At 38.1% G+C, this 20,549-nt stretch overlaps 1 protein-coding gene across 1 annotated transcript in view; it reads right to left on the bottom strand.

The window, feature by feature from the left end:
- Positions 1-1,618: 1,618 nt before the first annotated feature.
- CHGB (chromogranin B) overlaps positions 1,619-20,549 on the bottom strand; it is a 19,549-nt gene continuing 618 nt past the window's right edge. Inside the window, exons 2-5 of the mRNA XM_026668534.2 lie at positions 11,228-11,274; positions 9,591-9,684; positions 5,786-7,509; positions 1,619-3,479 (exon numbers count right to left, since the gene is read on the bottom strand). Coding sequence (XP_026524319.1) covers positions 3,396-3,479; positions 5,786-7,509; positions 9,591-9,684; positions 11,228-11,274 — 1,949 coding nt within the window. The 3' untranslated portion in view covers positions 1,619-3,395. The remainder of the gene's footprint in view (positions 3,480-5,785; positions 7,510-9,590; positions 9,685-11,227; positions 11,275-20,549) is intronic.

The following is a 20,549-nucleotide window of genomic DNA, read 5'->3' as shown; positions in this document are numbered from 1 at the left end:
AGACTTGGCTTTTCCCCCACAAGCATTTGGGGCTGGTTGAATGGGATTCCCTTTCAGCTGTTTTTATTATGGTGCTTGATTACCAGCATATTCTGTATTTCAAATTTATACAGTATATCATGTATGTTTTAATATTACATGGATCTTTTTTTTGGATTTTTGTTATTGTTGGACACTGCCTGGAATCACATTGTTTGAGCAGCCTTATGAATCTGGTAAATTAAATAAACAATCCCTTGTAGAGGAAGACTTGGCAGTGTTTTGTTACAGTGGGGCAGAATGAGCAATACATACAACTGGTCCTTGGAGGTCCAGCATCACAGCGTCCCCAGGGTTGTGTGATTGCATTCGGGATGCTTAACACCCAGCTCACAATTATCACATTGCAGTGAGCTGCGGTCATGCGATCCTGAGTTCTGCGGTCATGCGATCCTGAGTTCCAAGTTTTGCCAGCTTCCCACAAGCAAAATCAATGGGAAAAGCTGGCAGGAAGTTGGAAGTCGTGGTCACATGAAGTCCTTGTTTAATGACAATATTCTGGGACTGCTGGAATTACTGTCACTAAGTGATGCAGTCATGTGACTTCATGCTTTATGGCTGTGTTGCTTAGCAACAGCAATTCTGGTCTCAAATCGCCATTATAAGGCGAGGATTACTCACCCACACACAAAAATTCCTATAAACCTTGTGAAAAAGTCTTTGAAAATAAACAAATAAAAATCTTGCCCCCACTTGGCTGCATTCTCATTGCATCCACTGCAGAGCTTGGTTTGCTAAGTGGTTAAGTTAAACTAACTACGTCACTACATCACAACAAGGCTGAAAAAGCAAAGAATGCTTTGTATGCGATGTGTTAACCTTCTGCTGGAGTTTTTGCTTCTTTTTTCTTTCATACCCACATCGAAAGTCTTGCTGGGTAGGTATGTCAATTATTTTTACGAAGCAATTTAAAAAACTGAAATTTGGTGTTGGACAAGACTCTTGTATATACCATGGACAAATGGGTCATGAAACAAATCGGCCCAGAATTGTCACTCGGGGCAAAATGACAAGGTACAAATGATCGTACTTTGGACACACCCTGTGAAGATCTAGCTCTGAAAAAGACTAGTGCTGGGAAAGATGGAAGGAAAGAGAAGAGGATGACCAGGAGCAAAGTGGATGGACTCAGTTATGGTGACAATGAATGCACCATGTGAAGACTTGAGAGGCCAGGTCAGAGATAGATTGTCAGAGAGAAAATTAAGAGGCAACATCAATAGTACATAAACAAAAGCTTTCGTCTCATTGGTTAACAAGGTAAGCGCCTCAAGCGTTATGCAAGTGTTTTAGTAGCCAGACTATAATAGTATCCCACGTAAGATGTTCGCTATATTAAAAGCATTGCAGCAGAATGGAACTTTTAAAACTTCGTGGCATTCTAACTTTAACCATAATGAAATCTATAATGTAATCTAACTTCCGAAACTTGGAGACCAATCATTAAAATGTATGTTTATTTCCCAGCTTAGTTATGAAGATCATTCCGGCCCCTGAACAATTTTGTCTAATCAGTTTCATTAAGCATGTAAGCCTTGAATAGCTAAGCTTCTGTGAGAGTCATGTGTAACATAGCCCATGAAACTTGAAACTGTTATTACTTTTAATATTCAATATTGGGGAGTTGCTCCCCCATGCACTTCACTGATCTAGAATGAAGGCAGTCTATAAATGCAACAAATACATAATTCACATATACACTGCAGGTACACAATCAACCTGGAGACACTTTTTTCCTCAGGAAAATACTCTGTGAATCCAGGTTATTAGCCTACGTTCTCAGAAAGATTTTAATCTTTCCCAGTTGAGTTATGGTAAGAAGAAAAATCGTCTGGAGTTGATTTCCCAACCTATTTCATTTGGCCTTGAAAAAGCAGAAGGAACATTTATGCTCATGATATGAAGCAATATTTCCAACATCCAGTAGGTGGCAATTAGAGAATTTAAAATAGAGAATGCTAGTGGTATGAAAATATTGACTACCTCAGATCGATGGCTAACATGCCTATCTATAATTGTGCTTTCCATGTTTTATATTCATTTAACTTTTTAATTCAATGTTTAATGTGTTCAATATTTCTGTGACTGTTTTGGTATTTTTGAGACCAGAATGCGTTTGGCTAGCAGACCTTACTGCTGAAATCTTGGCCCCTGAAATCTTAAATTGCAATCAGTACAGTAGAGGGTTTTTTTCCCCCTAATAAAAATAATTGATACTGCTGGTGCTTTTTAAGAATAAACAAAGCCTGCTCGCTTTCATATAAAGGAATCATAGCATTTTCCAGGCCTGTTATCAAGATAAATAAAAACAATCTGCTTAAGTGCTACTAGAATTAACAGCTATAAAATAAGAAGTTGGAAGTTTTGGGAAGTTCTTCACCAGCATCAGAATATAATGAAAAGCAGAAATTTTGTTCTGTTGAATACCTCACTATCACAATTCCTTCATGTATTCTGATACTACCTGACGATTAAGATTCCGTTTTATTTTAAAGCTGGGGTATCTCCAATTTATGCATTGCTGGTGTAGTGTGGTGAGGACCATATTGCCAAAAGTGAGTGAGCCCAAAATAAAGTTGATGAGTGTACAATAAAAGCCAAATACATATTACATTAAAATTAATTACTATAAATGCTGTGAACATTTATTTATTTTAGTTTCTGTTAATCCCAGCTTTATTATAAATAACTCAAGGCAGCAATTATGTAGCTAACCACTTATGTATCAATGACTTTAAAAATACAGTTCCATAGAAACTTTGGGGTAGTTTAAGAAGCACATTCAGTGCTATTATGGGAAAGCTGCAACCAGTATCCTTTTTTCATAAGCTGTGAGTGAACAGTTTATCTCATAACAATCTAGGAGTAGATGGTACATCTATTTTGGTGCTGTCAGACTCCCAAAGTAAATTTTATGGTACTACAGAATGTACTACTATTTTATAAGGAATAAAAAAATAGCTTCAATATAGACTTATAAGCATGTTACTGTGTCTCCTCTGACAAATCTAACTATGTAAATCATAAACAAGTTATGCAGGAGCACATGCAGTTAACTATGGTATGTAGACAATGTAAAGTTTATTATTTTTTACCGAGATAATATATTTCTGAAGAACGCACACACAATTATCCTCATACATTTCAAAATTCATAAGGCAAGAATTCATGCTGATCTGAACAAATCATTTGGAACAGAAAGATGCTTCGTACTATTGTAAATTATATATTTAAAGGATGGTAAACTATTTCTAATTGGGGAGAAGAACAACATTTGAGGCAGTGACTTTACTAGTAAATACGGGATACTTTAAATAAAGCTACTCTTCACCATACCACATTATGTCAAATAACATTCATCCTCTCTGATTATTGTTGAATTTTTCAGCTATCTTCTGCAGTTCCAAATCCATAGCAGCCAGGTTTTCCAGTTCTTTCTCCTGTGATAATGGAAAAGGAAATCCATGTAAATTATGACCTTAAAAGCATAGATCACTTTTTTATTCTGAGAATTTGATCGTTAGAAATCCATGCAACTGTACTGCTTAGTGATCTTATTAGATTTAGATTTAATTAGATTTGATCATGGCTCACATACAAGTATGAGGTGGCGCAGTGGTTAGAATGCAGTACTGCAGGCTACTTCTGCTGACTGCCGGCTGCCTGCAATTTGGCAGTTCGGATCTCCCCAGGCTCAAGGTTGATTCATCCTTCCATCCTTCCGAGGTGGGCAAAATGAGGACTCTGATTGTTGGGGGCAAGAGGCTGACTGTAAACTGCTTAGAGAGGACTGGAAAGCACTGCGAAGCATTATATAAGTCTAAGTACTACTGCTCGTCCTATTATGTTTGGATTTTTAATTCTAATGTAGCTCTAGTTACTTTTCCTGGCTCTTCCGGTAGCATTTTCTATTAAGGCTTTCACAACAGTCAAGAAATTGATCAGAAAAAAGTATTTTATAAGAATTAAACATTCTATTTTACTAGATTTAAATTATGTAGCATTTGCAAAATACTTTTAAAATGTGGTTTTATTGCAAGAAACTTTTGTGCATGCATTATCTCCCAAATTTCACTCAAGAAAACTGAGAAAGGAAATGTAGGGAAGAGCTTCTAAATACTCATTCATTCTATTTTTGTGATTCATGTGATCCGTTTCCGTAAGGAGAGCACGATGTATTAATCTTACTTTCCATCAAAGCATAGTAAAGATTCCTAAACTTGGAGATCAGTCATGTGATGCTAAGCTGTGCCATTATTATGTTTGTGTACTATAGTAACTCACATTTGTGAGTTTGACTTAGTATTTATAGGGAACTGCAGTTTCTCTAGGAATCAGTTTGTAAGTGCCAGTTGTTTTCGTTTTACCAAAATGACCAGAAAACATCTTCATGCTTTAATTCTTCTCTACATCCACATAGTTAATGTTAAGAATATTTGGCGCTGATCATTTGTCAAGTTATGTGGTGGGATGGTTTTCCCAGAACATGAATTTATAGTATGGCAGTTATGTCACTCCATGCACACTTGCTTGTACAGTTATTTCAGTAAGACATGATATACCACGTTGTGTAATATTGAAAGTCAGGATGTGTCATTCCTGAAAACATAGGCAGCCTGATAGAAATCTGACTATTTCTAAATAGGAAGCATGGGAGGAAATGAGGCCCGCAGCCCAGAATTAAAATGAACACATGAACAGAACAGAGCAACAGATTTCAAATGAAATTTTGGTTACTCAATTTAAAACAGGTCACTATTGTGATGATGTAGTCTTAGGTATCATGAAGCTAAGCACATATGTATGCACGTATGTATATGTATGGATGTATGATATATCTTGCTTGAGTAAACCCTTAGATTAGGTGATTGGTCTGGGTCAAAGTATTCCCTATTCAGCATTTTAGTTAATCCTCATCCATGTTACAGTGAAAAATGTGGTGAATGCCTTAAAAGCAATGCTTGAAGACTATTGAGAACATAAAATATTTGCATGTCTTAGCTGATACCAGTCCAGAAATGCAACTGAGCTTACCTTTTGTTCAGATATTTTGTAAGAAATGAAACCAGAACTAAGGTTTTGCTCTAGCTTGGTCTATAGCTAGAAAGATGGTTACAGATTATCCCCAGAAGAAAGTTATTTACAAAAAATCAGTCACCTGTTCTTGCCTTAGCCAATGCTTTGCCATGCCATCACAAAGAAATTGACTTAGACAGCAACTAAGTAGATTGTAAAATCATTTCAAATAAGTTACATGAAGTCTTAACATCTTCTACACTAAATAAATAAATACACTAAATAAATCAGAACATGTCCTTGATTGACAGCTTTCTAGATATTTTTAACACTCAAAGATTTTTCTTCCCTCCTCTTAAGATCCAGTTTTGCTGACAATTTCAATAGGGCAATCATGAAGCAACTTCAGCAGGTTGCATCGTTCCAGTGAAGTACAAATGTAAATGATACCTAGAGACAGAGAAGGCTAAGTGAAAGACAGCTAAAGCCAGATTATTAACTGGAACACACTGATAGTCCTGTCTGTTACTTGAATTCTGTATGAAGCCTGAAATAACAGGGCTTCATACTTTTTGATCGCATACAAAGTCGTCAACATGACACTGAGAATATAAGCCTAACGTATGGTCATGTTGCGCCTAGCCACATACTGTATTATTTTGCTGAAATAAAAGACTTTTTTTAAAGAAAAGAATTGTTCTAGTTTTCTTAGAAATCATAAAATAAATACCTCTTCTGGTGTCAGAGGCCTCTGATTAAATTTGTCCTTGCCACTTCTTATTACGTGTCCCCTTTCAACGTCTTCTTTTGAGCTGTACAGTTCTGGAAATTCTGCAGATTTCTTCCGATAGCTCAGAAGGTGGGCCAGCTCATCCATTCTATCATACTGCCTTTTTATCTCAGGTTTGTATAGCCTCTCAGGGTTGTTATTGTTGTCCTGTTTGGGGTTTAAGCTATCCAAGATCTGTTTCTTCTCCCACAAGTCATAATCATTATATTCAGGAAAGAATTCCCTCTTGTTCAAGTGGGACTTGAGTTCTTCTTCACTCTCCAACAGTGGATTGATGATGTCAGCGTTCTTGTCCACAGATCTGTTTTTCCACCTGGGCTGTTGGGAATAAAATGATTTTAAAGCTCTTTTTACATTTTCTACAAGATAGTGGCTCCTTGGGTAGCCCTCCTCTAGCAGAAGAGTCCTTTTATTCTCAAAGTGTTTTCCTCTCTCGCTGTAGTGTGGAGTTTCTAGCTCTCCATCATTACTAGGGTAGTGCTTTTCTTCTTGGCTGTTGAGTCGCTGCCCTCCATCTTCTCTCTCCTTGTTTTGTGGTTTTGCCATCTCTAGCTGTACACTTGGTTGGTCATGGTGTGGTTTCTCATTTATGCTATCGTGGCTTTGTTTCATACCTCCATTTCCCTTCCTTGCTTTGCTGTAAGGGAGCCTTACTTCGTAGTGATGTCTGCTCTCCCTTGATGGTCCACCGAAAAGTCGTTTCCTCATGTACTGATACTGTTTCCTTTCATTTTCCTCACTCTGTGGCTTCATGTCTTCATCACTATCCTCTTGGCTGGGGTAGTGTTGATCCCAGTATCCTTGGTTCCTGTTCTCCCTCTCCATTTCCTCAGACCTATGCGTTTCAATAGCATTTCTTGGCTCCACAAAGTAATGTCCTCTCTCATAATGGTTGGGGTGGTGACTCATTTTAGCCCAGAATTCACTTTCTTCCTCACTAGGCTCTTCAGATGAACCCCTTTTTTCACCAATATGATGATTGTTGTATTCAGAGGACTTACCCAATCTTGGTTTTTTTCGGTAATGTCCTGATTTGTGGTCTTGCTTCTCTGTTTCGTCACCATCCCGCTCTGAAGAATCTTCAAATTCTTCATGAAAACTATGACGATACTTTTCATTACTCTCCTCCTCTTCCTCCTCCTCCTCTTCCTTTTCTTCCTCCTCCTCCTCACTGTTTTCATTTTCCCTTTCTTGACTGTTAATTATTTCTTCCACATACTTTTGGCCATGAGAATGCTTGTAATCTTCCTCATTCACTTTTCCAGATGTAAGAACAGACTTTTTCCCTAGAGGCTCAGATTCTACTTCTCCACTGGCCTTTTTTTCTTTGCCTCCATCTCCATTGGGGTGATTTCTTTTGTAATTATCTTCCTCTGCTCCTTTTTCATTCTCTTTCTTTTTTTCTTCTTTATGATCTCTATCCAAAGCGTAAGAGGTCCCTTGAGAGGCAGTTTGTTGGTTGCTGCTTCCCCCATATTTTTTTGTTTCCAGATGCCACTTAGCATCTCCATCTGTCTGTCTTTTAAACTCTTCTTCACTCACATCTTGTTCTTCCCTCACAGTCCCTTCTGACTGCTTAGATAATTCTTCTGATTCTGATAAGGTTCTTGTGCCGAGTTCCATGCCTTGCTGTACATTTTTCTCTTTTTGTTTTTGTTGTTCACCTGCAACAAAACAAAATACGCTGAGGAATTCCTCATTATAATACCATTATATTTTCATGTTCATTGTGGGCTATTTGTCTTCTGTCCCTGATTTTTCTTCCACTTTCCACTTTTCTTCAAGGATCTCCCAAAGAGAATCAACAACCATGGAATTTTTTTTTCTTTGTACTATTATTACCTTGCGCATACCTCACAATGGTCAGTGGTGACTTCATCACTTGCTCACTATTCCCCCAACATTCCCTCACCTGGCAACAGCCATGCCATCAAGCGGTAGCAAAGAAAACAAAGGGCTTTTCTATGGGCATTATGGGTAGAAATCAGCCATTTTTGGATGAGTATTTACAGTCTGAATGGATACAAATATTTAATCTGACCTAAGGGGGGAAAAAATCATGTCACAGAATGCCCATGGAGGACTACTTACTCTTTTAAGAGCATGCCCCTGTTACAAAGGTTCTTGCCTAAAAATGTTTATCTGTCAAGAAGCTTAGGTACCTTTGCTATTTTAGCTTGTCCTTGACCCTAGAACATGGGAGTCCATATTTTTGATGAATAAATAAGGTTATCATTATGATTGTATATATGTATACCTATTCATGTCCCCTTTTAAAACTAAATTGTTTAAAATGTTCCCAAGCCTGAGGTGCTGACTGTTTCAAGGGCCCCATTTCCTGGCTATATATCTAACTGGCCAAATATCTCTGCTGCTGTGTATATTTATTTTGGATGCTTTCATTGTTTTTTGTTGGTTTAAAATATTTTACTGCCTTCATTGTAATATATATTTTTGAACTGTAAGCCATCCAGAGTCATCAAGTGAGATGGCAGGCTATAGGAATGAATGAATGAATGAAATTTTTCACCCAAACTTTACTCAGAAATCAAATACTTAATTTACCACTTGTATTGTTTTATGCCATAATATGTTAATATATTACAATAATGCTAATGTATTATAAAAATAATATAAACAGTTCTCAGCCCAAGCTTCCTGAGCAAATACTAAGGGGTTGAGGCAAGTGGATCTCCAGCCCAGACAAATCCCATTTTTTAGATATTCTTCATCATGTTTTCCATTCAGACTTGTGTGTGTATGTGTGTTACTTGTGCCAGATCAGAATTCTATTGAACAGAGTGCATGTGGACTCATAATCAGTAACTGCACTTGGAACCTAATAACTGTTGTCAGTTTTCTGAGTATTAGTACTCACATTGCTATTTGCATTAACACTTGGAGTCTTCAATGAGCCAGTTTTCAGCTACTGGGCTTGTCTGAAAAGATCTCACGGAATGGGTATCTTACAGGTTCCATGGTCTAGAGGCCTACATTTGGTAGGCCCTAGGAAGTGGGCCTTTTCTGCTGTGCACCCTTATTATGGAATCTTCTCCTTTAGAGAGATAAGATTGACCACATAATTCTTGAGTTTCTGAAAATCCCTCAAGACCCGATTATGCCAACAGGCTTGAGGATTCCAGGAGAACCATGAAATTGCCAGGTGGTTCCATTTTCTTGGGAACAGGCAGATAAAGGCTGGGGTCTGACCTCTGTTGCTTCCATCACTGGAGGGATCCCAAGCTTGACAGTCTCTTCAGTTCACACTCCACTCTAGCTGGAGATTCCACCACAATATGGCTCTTCAGAAAAGGAGCAGTAAACGTGAGCTCCATAGTATGTTTGCTGGAAAGCTTCACTTTCCCAGAAATGCCTCCTACTACCCTCTATACATAATGCCGTATCTCTTAGAATCCACTTCAGGCAGTCAGATAAATTTAATAAATACATCAATATGAAAGGTGGTGGATTTTTAAGCTACTGTTGATTCCATTTACGCTGGGTGGAAACTTGGAATATGTTTCTTCCGATATTGCTGAGCTTCAATTCTCAGCAATCTCTAGTAGCAATGGTAAAATCTGCTGGAAGTTGCAATTGAGCGATTTTGGAAGTCTCCCAGTCCACATTACATAAATATTACAATATTGTATGTTTTACAATATTGTAAAATTATTGTATAATTTTATAAAGGCTGGTCATGGAAAGTATGTTAGGGTTGTTTTTTTTTGTAAAGATATGCACTCACCTTTCTTCAGAAGCTCCCTACACTGTGGATTAATAAGCGGAGAGTTGCCTTTGGACAGACTGTTCAAAAGGACTTCTATAATACATCGGGTTATCTAGATCAAAAGCAACAAAGGAAGACGATTCATTTAGTTTTGAAATATTCTATTTCAACCAAATATTCGAGCTGATTAAAATCACAAACGTGGAAAACAAATGTATAATTGGGAGATTCCAAGTGAGTAAGTCATCCTGAAGCAAAGGAAACTAAATTTCTAAGTTATTTAATAGTTGCTCAAAAAACAAAAAAAGTACCCAGCTAAATAATAGCATCTTTATTTTCCCCATCAAGATATAAATAAGAGGAGGAAATCCAAAAGTTTAGGCCGCTAGATTTCCAAAGCACGTGACACCAACAAAAGTGGTGGGGGTTTTTATATGCCTTACTTATTTCAAAAGGCCTCCAACCCCATATGAAAACTTCAGCCATAGTTTTGTGGTATCTAATGCCCATAGAATCATGCTGCCTAATTTTGGGTCAAGGTACAGTAGTTTTGTAGCCAGCTGGCCATCAACATTTTCTGCACTCCTCGTTACATCATCTTCTTCCTGCACTGATCTCAATTTTAGTATCTACTAAGAAAGATATGGTGGTCCTGCTTTTTTTTAAGAAGACAGACAATATAAAAGCTCTAAAATTATATAAACATTAGTCAGATATCTTGCATTGTACCATGAAGTACTGCACAAATCCAATTGTTTTTATTTCATATACGGCTAAGTTAATTCAGGGACACTTATGGAAAGATTCTATGATAGGCTACCATGATTTGGACCTGCTATGAAATATTATGTAATGAGACATAGTAGCTGGAATTCCCGTGACTTCAGTTAGACTTAAGGAGTCTCAATGTAAATATTGTGTGATCCTGTTTTTAATATTTTAAAAATCTGTTGACTCCTAGAAGAGATGTTTTGGTTGACAACAGAAATATGGGAAGAGAATGAACATTTCCCTGGTTTGAACATCCACATGGAAATGTTGAATTGGGCACAATCCAGGAAAAAAAATGCATGGGAGAAGAGGAGGCCACCCAGTTCATTAAATTATCTTGTTCTCAAAAGACTCCTGACCTTGTCCCTTGCTACATTTTTCTGAATGGTCCTTACTCCAAACAAAGGCATTGTCATCTATTAAAACATGGTAATGCCTATGTATAAGGCATTTTATGTCTCTTTAGAGCAGGGATGTCAAACTCACATCATCACGGCGGCGTCACATGACATATCATGACTTTTTCCCCCTTCACTAAACTGGGAGTGAGCATGGCCAGCACATGGCGCATCCAGCCCATGGGCCGCAAGTTTGACAGCCCTGCTCTAGAGCATGCAAGAATTTCTAATAATCTGTGAAAGGTGTCAGGTGCAAATAATCAGGACCACGTGTTAAGTTCCGATTAAGCTGATTTATTGCTCATGCCTATTTAAAAGAATCTAGTCAACTATAATTCAAGAGAGGTTGAACTTAGACTGCTTGTGGAAATACAACAATTCTAGGCTGATCCCTCTCTTAACTCTTCCCCCAGGCCCCGCCAATCCTCCTCCTTCAAAAGTGACCTAATAAATTTCACTTTTTAGATGAATAAGTTTTCTACTCACCATTTCTCCAGCATGATCATCATTTTCTACTGGAGCTGAATGAATACCTATAAAGCAAAAAGATAAACATTAGAAGAGACTTTAAAAATCACAATTTTAGAAAAAAAACAATTAAACCCACTATGGAATTCACTTTAGTTATACCAAATATTTGAAAGCATTCTTTTTTTCAAACAGAATAATTTTCATGCCCTAGATTTAGGGTTCCCGTATCACCATTTGCACAAGCAGACACTCTGCTCATTCTGATTTAAGACAGGTCTCTTTATTTAAAAAGATACCGTGGGAGGTTAGACAAATGATAGCAAGCAGCATCCTCCTTATTTCCAGTAGTGTAGAAACTGCATCTAGTACATCTGAGAGCATGTCAGCCAAGTGTGACAGAGAACAGTGCTGATGTGCTTATTTGGGTTATTTGAATTGCCTGTATTTACAACGTACTGTGTATACAATGATGCATATGTATACAATGAAAATACAACCATTCACCAACATTGCAGTTTGTTGTGATTATGACTTGCAGAGCTAAAGCAACAACTAGTTCTGAGTTTTCGAAAAGGCTTCCCTCCCTCCCCTCTTTGCATACCCACATGTGAGCAATGCCCACACACACACACACACGCACACACACTACACATACACACGCACAAAGCTATTTGATTTATTTTGTTTGGTTCCAGTGAGTGGGTATTATTTCATTTTATAACTGTACCTTTGTTTAGATGCTTCTCCTTCCCAATATGAAAAACAAATATGACTTTGCCACCCTGATTCGCAATTCTTACTGAAGCTGGTTTATGTAAAATATTATGATTTTACTTATATTATTAATATAAGTAAATATAATAATATTATTATATTTATATTATAATATTATTAATAAAGAATGTTATTTTATATTATTCCACTAGCAAGATTGTATGAAACCATTTTTTAAAGGTTCCTTGGGTTCAAATAATAACAGCTATAATGGACCAAAAAAGAACAAGAAAGTAAGTAGGATCAACTATATGTAAGTAGGATAAATATATCAATACTAGCTCGATATCCGTGCTTTGCTACAAAACTATGTGATTGAGCTTAGTTTGGGGGGGGGGGGGATTCTGCCTCTGCCTACCAGCATCCATTGGTATTCATCTGGCTATTGTCCTATCAGTGTGTGAGAGAATTGAGGGCTGTTTAGAAACTGAAAAAGTATCTCCTGTGTGAGCAAGGAGACAGCAAGGAGCCTGGGCGTGGCTTATCTCAACTGTTCTCTACTAAAGCTGCTTGGTGCTGTGAAACTGAAACTGAGACTCCTCTGCTTGTGTTTTGCATTTGGAATAGATTTCTTTTCAGATGGAGAGGGGGAGTAGAACTCCTTAGCATCAGAGCGTGTTAATAATAATATATGAAATACTAATGCTCTGATGGTCATTTCGGAAAATCCTTTCTTAGCGAGCACCTAGAAGCCAAGAGGATACATGCCAAATTCCAGGTTTGTAGGCTTTACGATTCTGGAGATTTTCTGATGATGCCTGAATGATATTTCGCTTTTATAAATATAGATAACTTTTTAACTTTCACATTGTTTGTGCATTATAAAAGTAGCAATGCAAAAGTCCCTGGCAAGTTGCCAGATGGCATTGGGAATGTCTCTTTCCCCATCTTAGTGTGTCAAGCCAGTCCTGGTTCATGTTGCCTGCCTCTGTGTTTGAAATCGCCCCATTCTCTGCCTTTTTAACCCCACGTGAGTGCCTGCCTCCATCTGCAATGCAGGCAGCAGAAAGCAGACACAAGACACAGCGCCAATAAGCAAATTGAATGAGCATCCAATGTGCAGCCATCCATCAGGCAGAACACTAATTGGTAGTGCAAACCCCATGGGGGGGCAGCCCAAGCCGTGTTGAGAAGAATAGGTGCCGTAATTTCCCGCCCTGATCCCAAAATCAGTTTGCAGCTTTGATGCTACAAAGGGCTAGGGTATACTTTTGGAGAGAGAGAAAAATGAGAATAGCATTGACGGCCCTGTTGGATCATTCCAGCCTCTTCCAAATGCCAATGTCTATTAAAAAAAGGTGCAGTGATAGAACACGATATTTGATATTTCATGAACGAGGGAACGCTAGGGTGTTAGAGCAAATTAGAACAGGCTTTGAATCAAACATTGGAGAAAGCCTTTGGGCACTTGGCACGCATTCCATTTTTCCTAGCATGTATCCTCTGGTAAATTGCTTTTTACTTCAAGATATTTGTCATCTGTCACCAGAGTTGCCAGTGGTATATGAGGTAGCCACAACCTCAGCTTAAAGGGTCTTGTTCATCTTCAATCATTTATATGGGGAAGCTGGTTTGGTCCTGAAAGTTAAAGAACTCGTGATCTAGAGTAAAAAAAAATAATAATACCCACATGCAGTCACACCTACCTCCCATAATTATATAGAAGCCCATCATTTATCCCTTTCCTGTTTAACAAGTAATCAAACCACAGCCTGCATGAATCACTTCAATTCTGCTTTGTGATATCTCCCTTCCCAATCCTCCTAGACCAGGGGTGTCAAACTGGTGACCCACTGGGCGGATGCATCACGCCCAGCTCACGCCCACCCCAGCTCCATGAATGGGAAAAATATCATGAAACATCACGTGACGGAAACATGACATGATGAGTTTGCACCCATGTGCTAGACTAGAGGATTGAAATTTTGCAGTTGTTTAAATAAACTTCAATGCTTTTAATTCATTCATTAAGATCACTACAAGCATTAAAGGCACACATTGTGTTATTTTTTTCCATTGTTATTATGGTTATCATCATCATCATCATCTAGCTTCAGATGTGATTCTCTATTTTTTTTTACACGATTTCTGCTTGCTAAAGAGGACCTCTGGTTCTGTTGTAGTTAGCCAGCAGCAGGTGCGGACGGCTGAGGAGAGCGAGGACTTGGATGAGGGGCCAGGACCATCAGGGGGTGGACTGCTGCCTTCAGAGGTTGTGGGGGCTGGCAGCAGCGATGAGGAGGTTCCCGAGGAGCCTGTGCCAAGTGCGCAGGGTTGCTCATAGGAAAGAGCAGCTGCAGCAGCATGGGCAACTTGGCAGTAAGGCTGCAAGGTAATGGCCCCTCCTCCAAGAAGATAAAAGGCAGCTGTGCAGTGAACGTTCTTTGCAGGAAGCAAAGACGTTTTGAAACTCGAAACTCATGGACCTTGCAGTATCTTAGTTGGTATTTGAAGACTCTTGCATTGTAAAATATTTCTAGGTAACCTTATCTGTTATTTTTGGCAGCCTCGCACAGTTTTGGTGAGGCTTGTGCTTATTAAAGTTAATTAGTTTGCAGCAGCCTGGGGATTTGTAAGAATCATTAAAAGGTTTCTGTTCCTTTTGGTTCATGTTTGTTTTATTGGAAAATAGTTTGGGTCAGAACAGGTTCCTATATTCTGGATCAAAATACTGTTACAGAACTACCTCAGTGTAATTTAAAAGATTACCAACAATTGTCTAGAGGAAAATGTAGCAGTTAATATTAGTTATTAAAAGGGTACAACACAACACATCAACATTCTACTTAATATCATCAAAGATGGCAAAGACTTGCTCTTTGCCTCCCCAAAGGCATGGCTTGACCTAAACAGAGATTTTAGTTGAACCTTACAAGAAATGACTTCATTGTGAGCACATGAGAAGTGGCATGCTAGAAGAGTAGTGGAGTCTCTCTTGCTGAAGGCCTTCAATCAGAGGCTGACAGTCCCCTCTGCAGAACTGGATTATTTCACAAGTGGAAACTCTTTTATTATTATTCTTTTTCAGGAGACCAGGGCAACAAGAAATTGAGCTGCCAGGTTATTTGTCAGTGAAGAAAACGAGAAAGGGATTTTTAACATTATTGAGATTGCCTCCTCCCATTTTTAATGTTTCTACCAACATCACAATAAGCTTATTGAGGTATTTTCCAGCTGAAAGTTAGCATTAAAAAGCACTGTCATTATCTGGCCATCTGTGGATGAATTTAGACATTGCAGTCCAGGGAAGAGATTGTTCTTAACTAGATTTCATATTTGTCCCCATACCTAAAAGGAGCTATACTGCAACAGCACTATCGTGGAAAGCCAAGTGCTCTGACAGATCTGACCCTCAAGCTAGAACTCAGCCATATGTTCCAGGATTCCAGCCCTCATCATGCATGAGGACTGACCATGATGCTGAGGCTGTTGGAAAGGCCTGAGATTCACCACCTCCTAAACTAACTGCCATTCAAAATGCTTACAAAGGGAAGCATGGTAGGAATCAAGTGAAACTGCTGTCGAGTACAGTAATTTAAGCACTGAACAAAAAATGCTACCATCTGTCAGCTGGCAAAAGAGCATAGAGGACTATCTATTTGGACCAGATCCCTGGAGCACCATATATTGAGGGGGGGGGCTCTCTCCCTCCCTCTCTCTCCTTCCCCCTCCCCCCTCTCTCCTTATCTAAACACTGTATTAAGGCTACAAAGGTGGTTGTGTTCATCAATATTTATGTTGATGTTTTTCATGGTGGGATACCTCTTGGACCAAATGAATGGAGTTCTGGAAGGTTGGATACAGGAAAAAAAAGGGTGAGGGGTAATGAATCCCTAATTTCTAATGCATGAGGAAAAAAATCCACAACATTTGGGATGTAGTCCTCTCATTTCTTTCAATTGGAGGAAAATCTTGAGGGATTATGCCCTACAATTACATATGTAGAATAACAAACATCGAGGTCCATGTGATGAGCAGGCACTATTCATTAAGCTGCTAGTTCCTGATAAAGATCAAAGCGATGTTTCAATAAATTGCTATATTGCAACATTAAATAACAGCGTGTGATATGTGAAGTGGTCAAATGCTGCTGCCAGAAGTGGTGACGTTGTTTGGGGGAAGGACGTTGCATCACCAGCAGAAGGGGGTCCCTTTAAGCCATTAGCCATCCCGTTTTTTGCTAGTTCAAAAGAACTCAGAAAGCATCAGTGCACTGGCTGTTCTTTCTTCAGCTGATATCAAACGTTTAACTAGCACATCAGAGAATCACTCAGTGTGAAGTTTTATCCTGACATTTTTCTACCGCTAATTAAAATATATGAATTGTAATGGCCATTGTGTAGCCAGGATCTGAATGTTTCATGAAGACTGAGAAGAGGCTCTGAATCAGTGCCAGGGCACACACTTGCTTTCAGAAGGTCCCTGGTGAAATTCATAGCACCTCCAGATTAAGGAAAGGTCTTGTCTCAAAGCGGTGAGGCTACATGAGCTTTAAAAGACAATGCATTTACCAAGGAGGAGCTATATTGAAGAGGGAGGCCACAACCCTTTGTCATAAGCCCTGAAAGCTGAGGATAAAAAAGAATTGAGACCCAAATCAGACATCCATTATAGAATAGTGTCGACTTTTCATCCAATACAAGATAGTTTCTCAAAATTGATGCAAAAATCATTTTTAATACCAGATGTGGAAAATTCTGTTTACTCCCTACTGTCAGGATCCTTCTGTTTTAAACCTCACGCTAAAAATAATGAAAATTTCATATTGAGAATATAATTCTGTGAAATACAATTTTAAAGTAATTGCAACCAACTTAAGTCCTGTCTTGAGTTAAGGGAACATTAAGAAATTGCTTAATACTGGTATAATTGTTATGACTGACAGGATTACAATCTATATTAAGCAACATACACAACCTACTTGCTTCTTTTGTCTGTGCTGTTGTCTGTTGAAAAGCTACCCTAATATTGCATAAATATTGATGTCCACCTTGACATAAAGTGAGTGTAGTTTTATCAGATATGACAACTGTGCATGTATAATACATGAAGATAGCATCATCCCATTACAATGCAGTTGCTCGGGATTAGAGAAAATGGGTCAGGTTGAACAAAAATAACCCTCAGTGATGGTGATAAATTACTATTACTGCTGGTAGGAACAATATAGCCTCAGATTACAAAAGACATATCTCCCAGCAAAGAGTTTGATCACTTTATTTCCTAAAGCTATGAAAGTATACACATTTTGTGCCTTGGTCTACCAAATATGCTGTACTTGTTTTTTTGTTTTTTCATTAGATGAAACATTAATTTTTTTGATTTCAATATACAACAGTGAGTTCAGGTGACTCAGCCACCCTCTTGTTACTTAACTTTGTACAAGTCTATATATCCCATTAAGGTTAATTAAGGTTAAGTGCAGCTAGCTGAAAACAGCACAAAATAAACAGCCCTAATTTGTTAACGCAGAGCCAGCCCTCTCATAGTAGGAGGGATTCAAGAACATGGTGCATTTGAGCTTAAATATGAGGATCTCCCTCCCTCCCTCTCTCTTTCTGTCTCTTTCTCTATCTCTATATACCTATATACTTACATCTGTATATCTCTATCTCTCTATCTACCTCTTTATCTCTGTATCTATATATCTATATCTCTATATCTCTACCAATCTCTATCTATCTATGTCTGTCTGCCTGCCTATCTGTCTGTCTGTCTGTCTATCTATCTATCTATCTATCTATCTATCTATCTATCATCTATCTATCTATCATCTATTTATCTACCTACCTACCAACCTGCTAGATATCTATCTATCTACCACTCATGCAAAAATCTCACCATATGGTTCTAGGAAGGCTATTATCTCTAAACCTAATCTAATTCATTGGGTTATGTCTCATCATGATCAAAACTGCAAAATAGATTGCCTGGGGACAAATGTTATAGTAAACAGATTAATAAATAATCGGGCTTCCTGCTAGTTGTCTGTTCTTGCTTCTATTATATTTAACCTACAGCAGAGAATTATTGATACATCATACCGGAGGCAATCCAGGTTGGATGACTCCCTGGAGTCAGTACATCTTCCAGGACCCTCTTCTAAGGTTTATGAATGATTCTGCTTCATTAGCCATTCAACAGCATGCATGCCAATCACTCAGCCTATGAAAGCAACTAAAGTTGATCTTCCAGTTGGTACAGAAGCCACTGACCAGTGCAGATACTGTTAAAGCCTATAAGAACTGGACGCTGATGAAATGCTTTAGGTTAATGAAGTCAAATGAATTTTAACCAGTGTGTGAGGATTGTAGTGGTGGTAAAGAACCTGAAATATTGTGACTCAGTAATATACAAATAAATCAGCGTCCTTGCTTCCTTGCCTTGGCTCCCACATTACCGGCAATAGAGCTATGCTTTGAAGCATCTAAAAAAAACAGAAGATGCCTCAGCAACATAACATCCCTATGTTTCCAATATTGCAAAGAGGGATGTGAGATTTTTTAGCCTTGGTATGATCAGGAATCCTCAGGTGAGAGAGGACAACAGAAAGAAGTTTGAGTGGGCACTCAGATGAAGGCTTTGGAATTGACGGGACCTTCTCTCCATTCTGCTTATTAACCCAACAAGTCCAGCGGCCGCCAACTTTTTGGGCACTGCAGGCTGGTTCTGTGGAGAGCAGCTTTTCCACAGACTAGGCGGGGGCATGGTTTCATGGTTCCATATTTGCAAGGATGGGGATTCACTTGCTTGTGTGGACTGGTTCCTGGCAGGCCTGGGGCCAGTGCTGGTCCATGGACCTGGGATTGGGGGACCTCTGAACTAGTCAATAGCAACATGATACCGATGGCATCAGTGACAGTGCCTTGATCCGCTGACATTATCAAACATCAGAAGCAATATATGATATTTCTCCATATTTGTCACTTAAATTGGATTTAATATGAGAATAATATGTGTGCCTTAAGGATTGCTGAGAAAACTTTGAACGCTCTCAGATTCTGTATGTATGATGCACATATACATACTGAAGAATTTTTACTTATGTACGTGTGTGGCTAATGCTTCGTCTTCATTCCAGAAAAGTAAACAAAGCTTTGTAGGACTGATTGAATAGAGAATATTATATTGGCTGATAAATGTTCATGAGAAAATTGAATGGGAATTAAATGTTTTGGGGAACTCTTATGAGTAAGACAGTTTTTGGTATCCCACAAGATAATGGAATTAGCAATTCAAATTGTTCTGTTTGGTCATGCCTTAACTTAAATAAAGAGCCAAGGTATAATTTTTACATGCAGTTCTAAATCATTCTTGAAGATTACAATAGTAAATGACCAATTGTCTATTTATCTTTGATTTTATATTTCTTTGTGGAGGGATGGAATTATTACATTTTTACACTGTTACATCACTTGATTTCAAACTGCTCTAAAATATATGTGCCAAGTTATATTCTGGGACAAGTTCTAGGTGAGCATAGAATGATAAATCAACTGTTCTCTTATTCAAAAATGCTAACTTGTACACCTCATTAAATTCATTGGTGCTGATTCCCTATTAAGTACATAGAGGACTGCAGCCTATAGGGGAATGGAGATTTGCATTTCATTATAGGTACAAGTGGAGTTCATTGGAGATTCAATCATAATAGAATAGACTGAATAAAATGGAAGGGACTTAAATTGTCCATTCCTAATCTGATTCCAATTCATATTATAGATTTATTTTTACTAGATCCAGGATAAATTTCTGATATGTAGACATGAGATTTTACACAACATACATAATTTGGTAACATCTGCATACATTTTTGTTTAATTATTTTTTCTGCATGGGCAGCATTTCAGATATACACAGATGTAAAGTTTAAGAATCATATTTTTCCATTCTTGCTAAAGCTTTAAATTCACACGCTTGAAAGAGAAAGCAAGAAGACACTAAAAAAGAGGGGGGGGATCTAAATGCTACAGGTTTTAAAGGAAAGAGCAACAGCACTTAAACAGTGACAATTACGCCAAAGAGTGTTTTTGTAAAAAGAAATAGTTGCTTTGATTTGATGAGGACTAAGCAGCATTTTCTGAATCACTTGCTTGTTCAAGCTGATGGAGAAAAATCAAAGGTTATTTAAATGGTCCCTTTTTATATGCTTTTGTCAACTGATAAAACACAGAGATACTATTAAACATTCTTGTCAAATTACTGGATATTACTTTTCTTCAGTGATTTTAGCATTTAGATTTTTTTTTTAAAAAAATGCTTAACTTCCAAAAAGCATGATCTGAACATTTGCACAATATATTTAATCGCTGAAGAATTAAACCATATATTTATATGCTAGTTTTTCTACCAGAGAAAAATAAATATGTACCTGCACTCAATACCTACACAAGAGTTTTCTTCTTTCCTCTTTTCTCATATGCAAGTTAAGAAACAAATACAGATACAAATATGTCCATTCACACACGTATACACCTGCACACTACATTAATTTTCCCCAGCCTTAGTCTCTTTTCTTTTCCCCTGTCCCCGAAACACTTAGCCCAGCTTATGGATGGATGGT

Source organism: Notechis scutatus, chromosome 1 (genome assembly GCF_049901735.1).
Source record: "Notechis scutatus isolate UNSWTSFEM ecotype Mainland chromosome 1, rNotScu1.2, whole genome shotgun sequence".
NCBI lineage: Eukaryota > Metazoa > Chordata > Lepidosauria > Squamata > Elapidae > Notechis > Notechis scutatus.
This window is presented reverse-complemented; position numbering and strand designations above follow the sequence as displayed.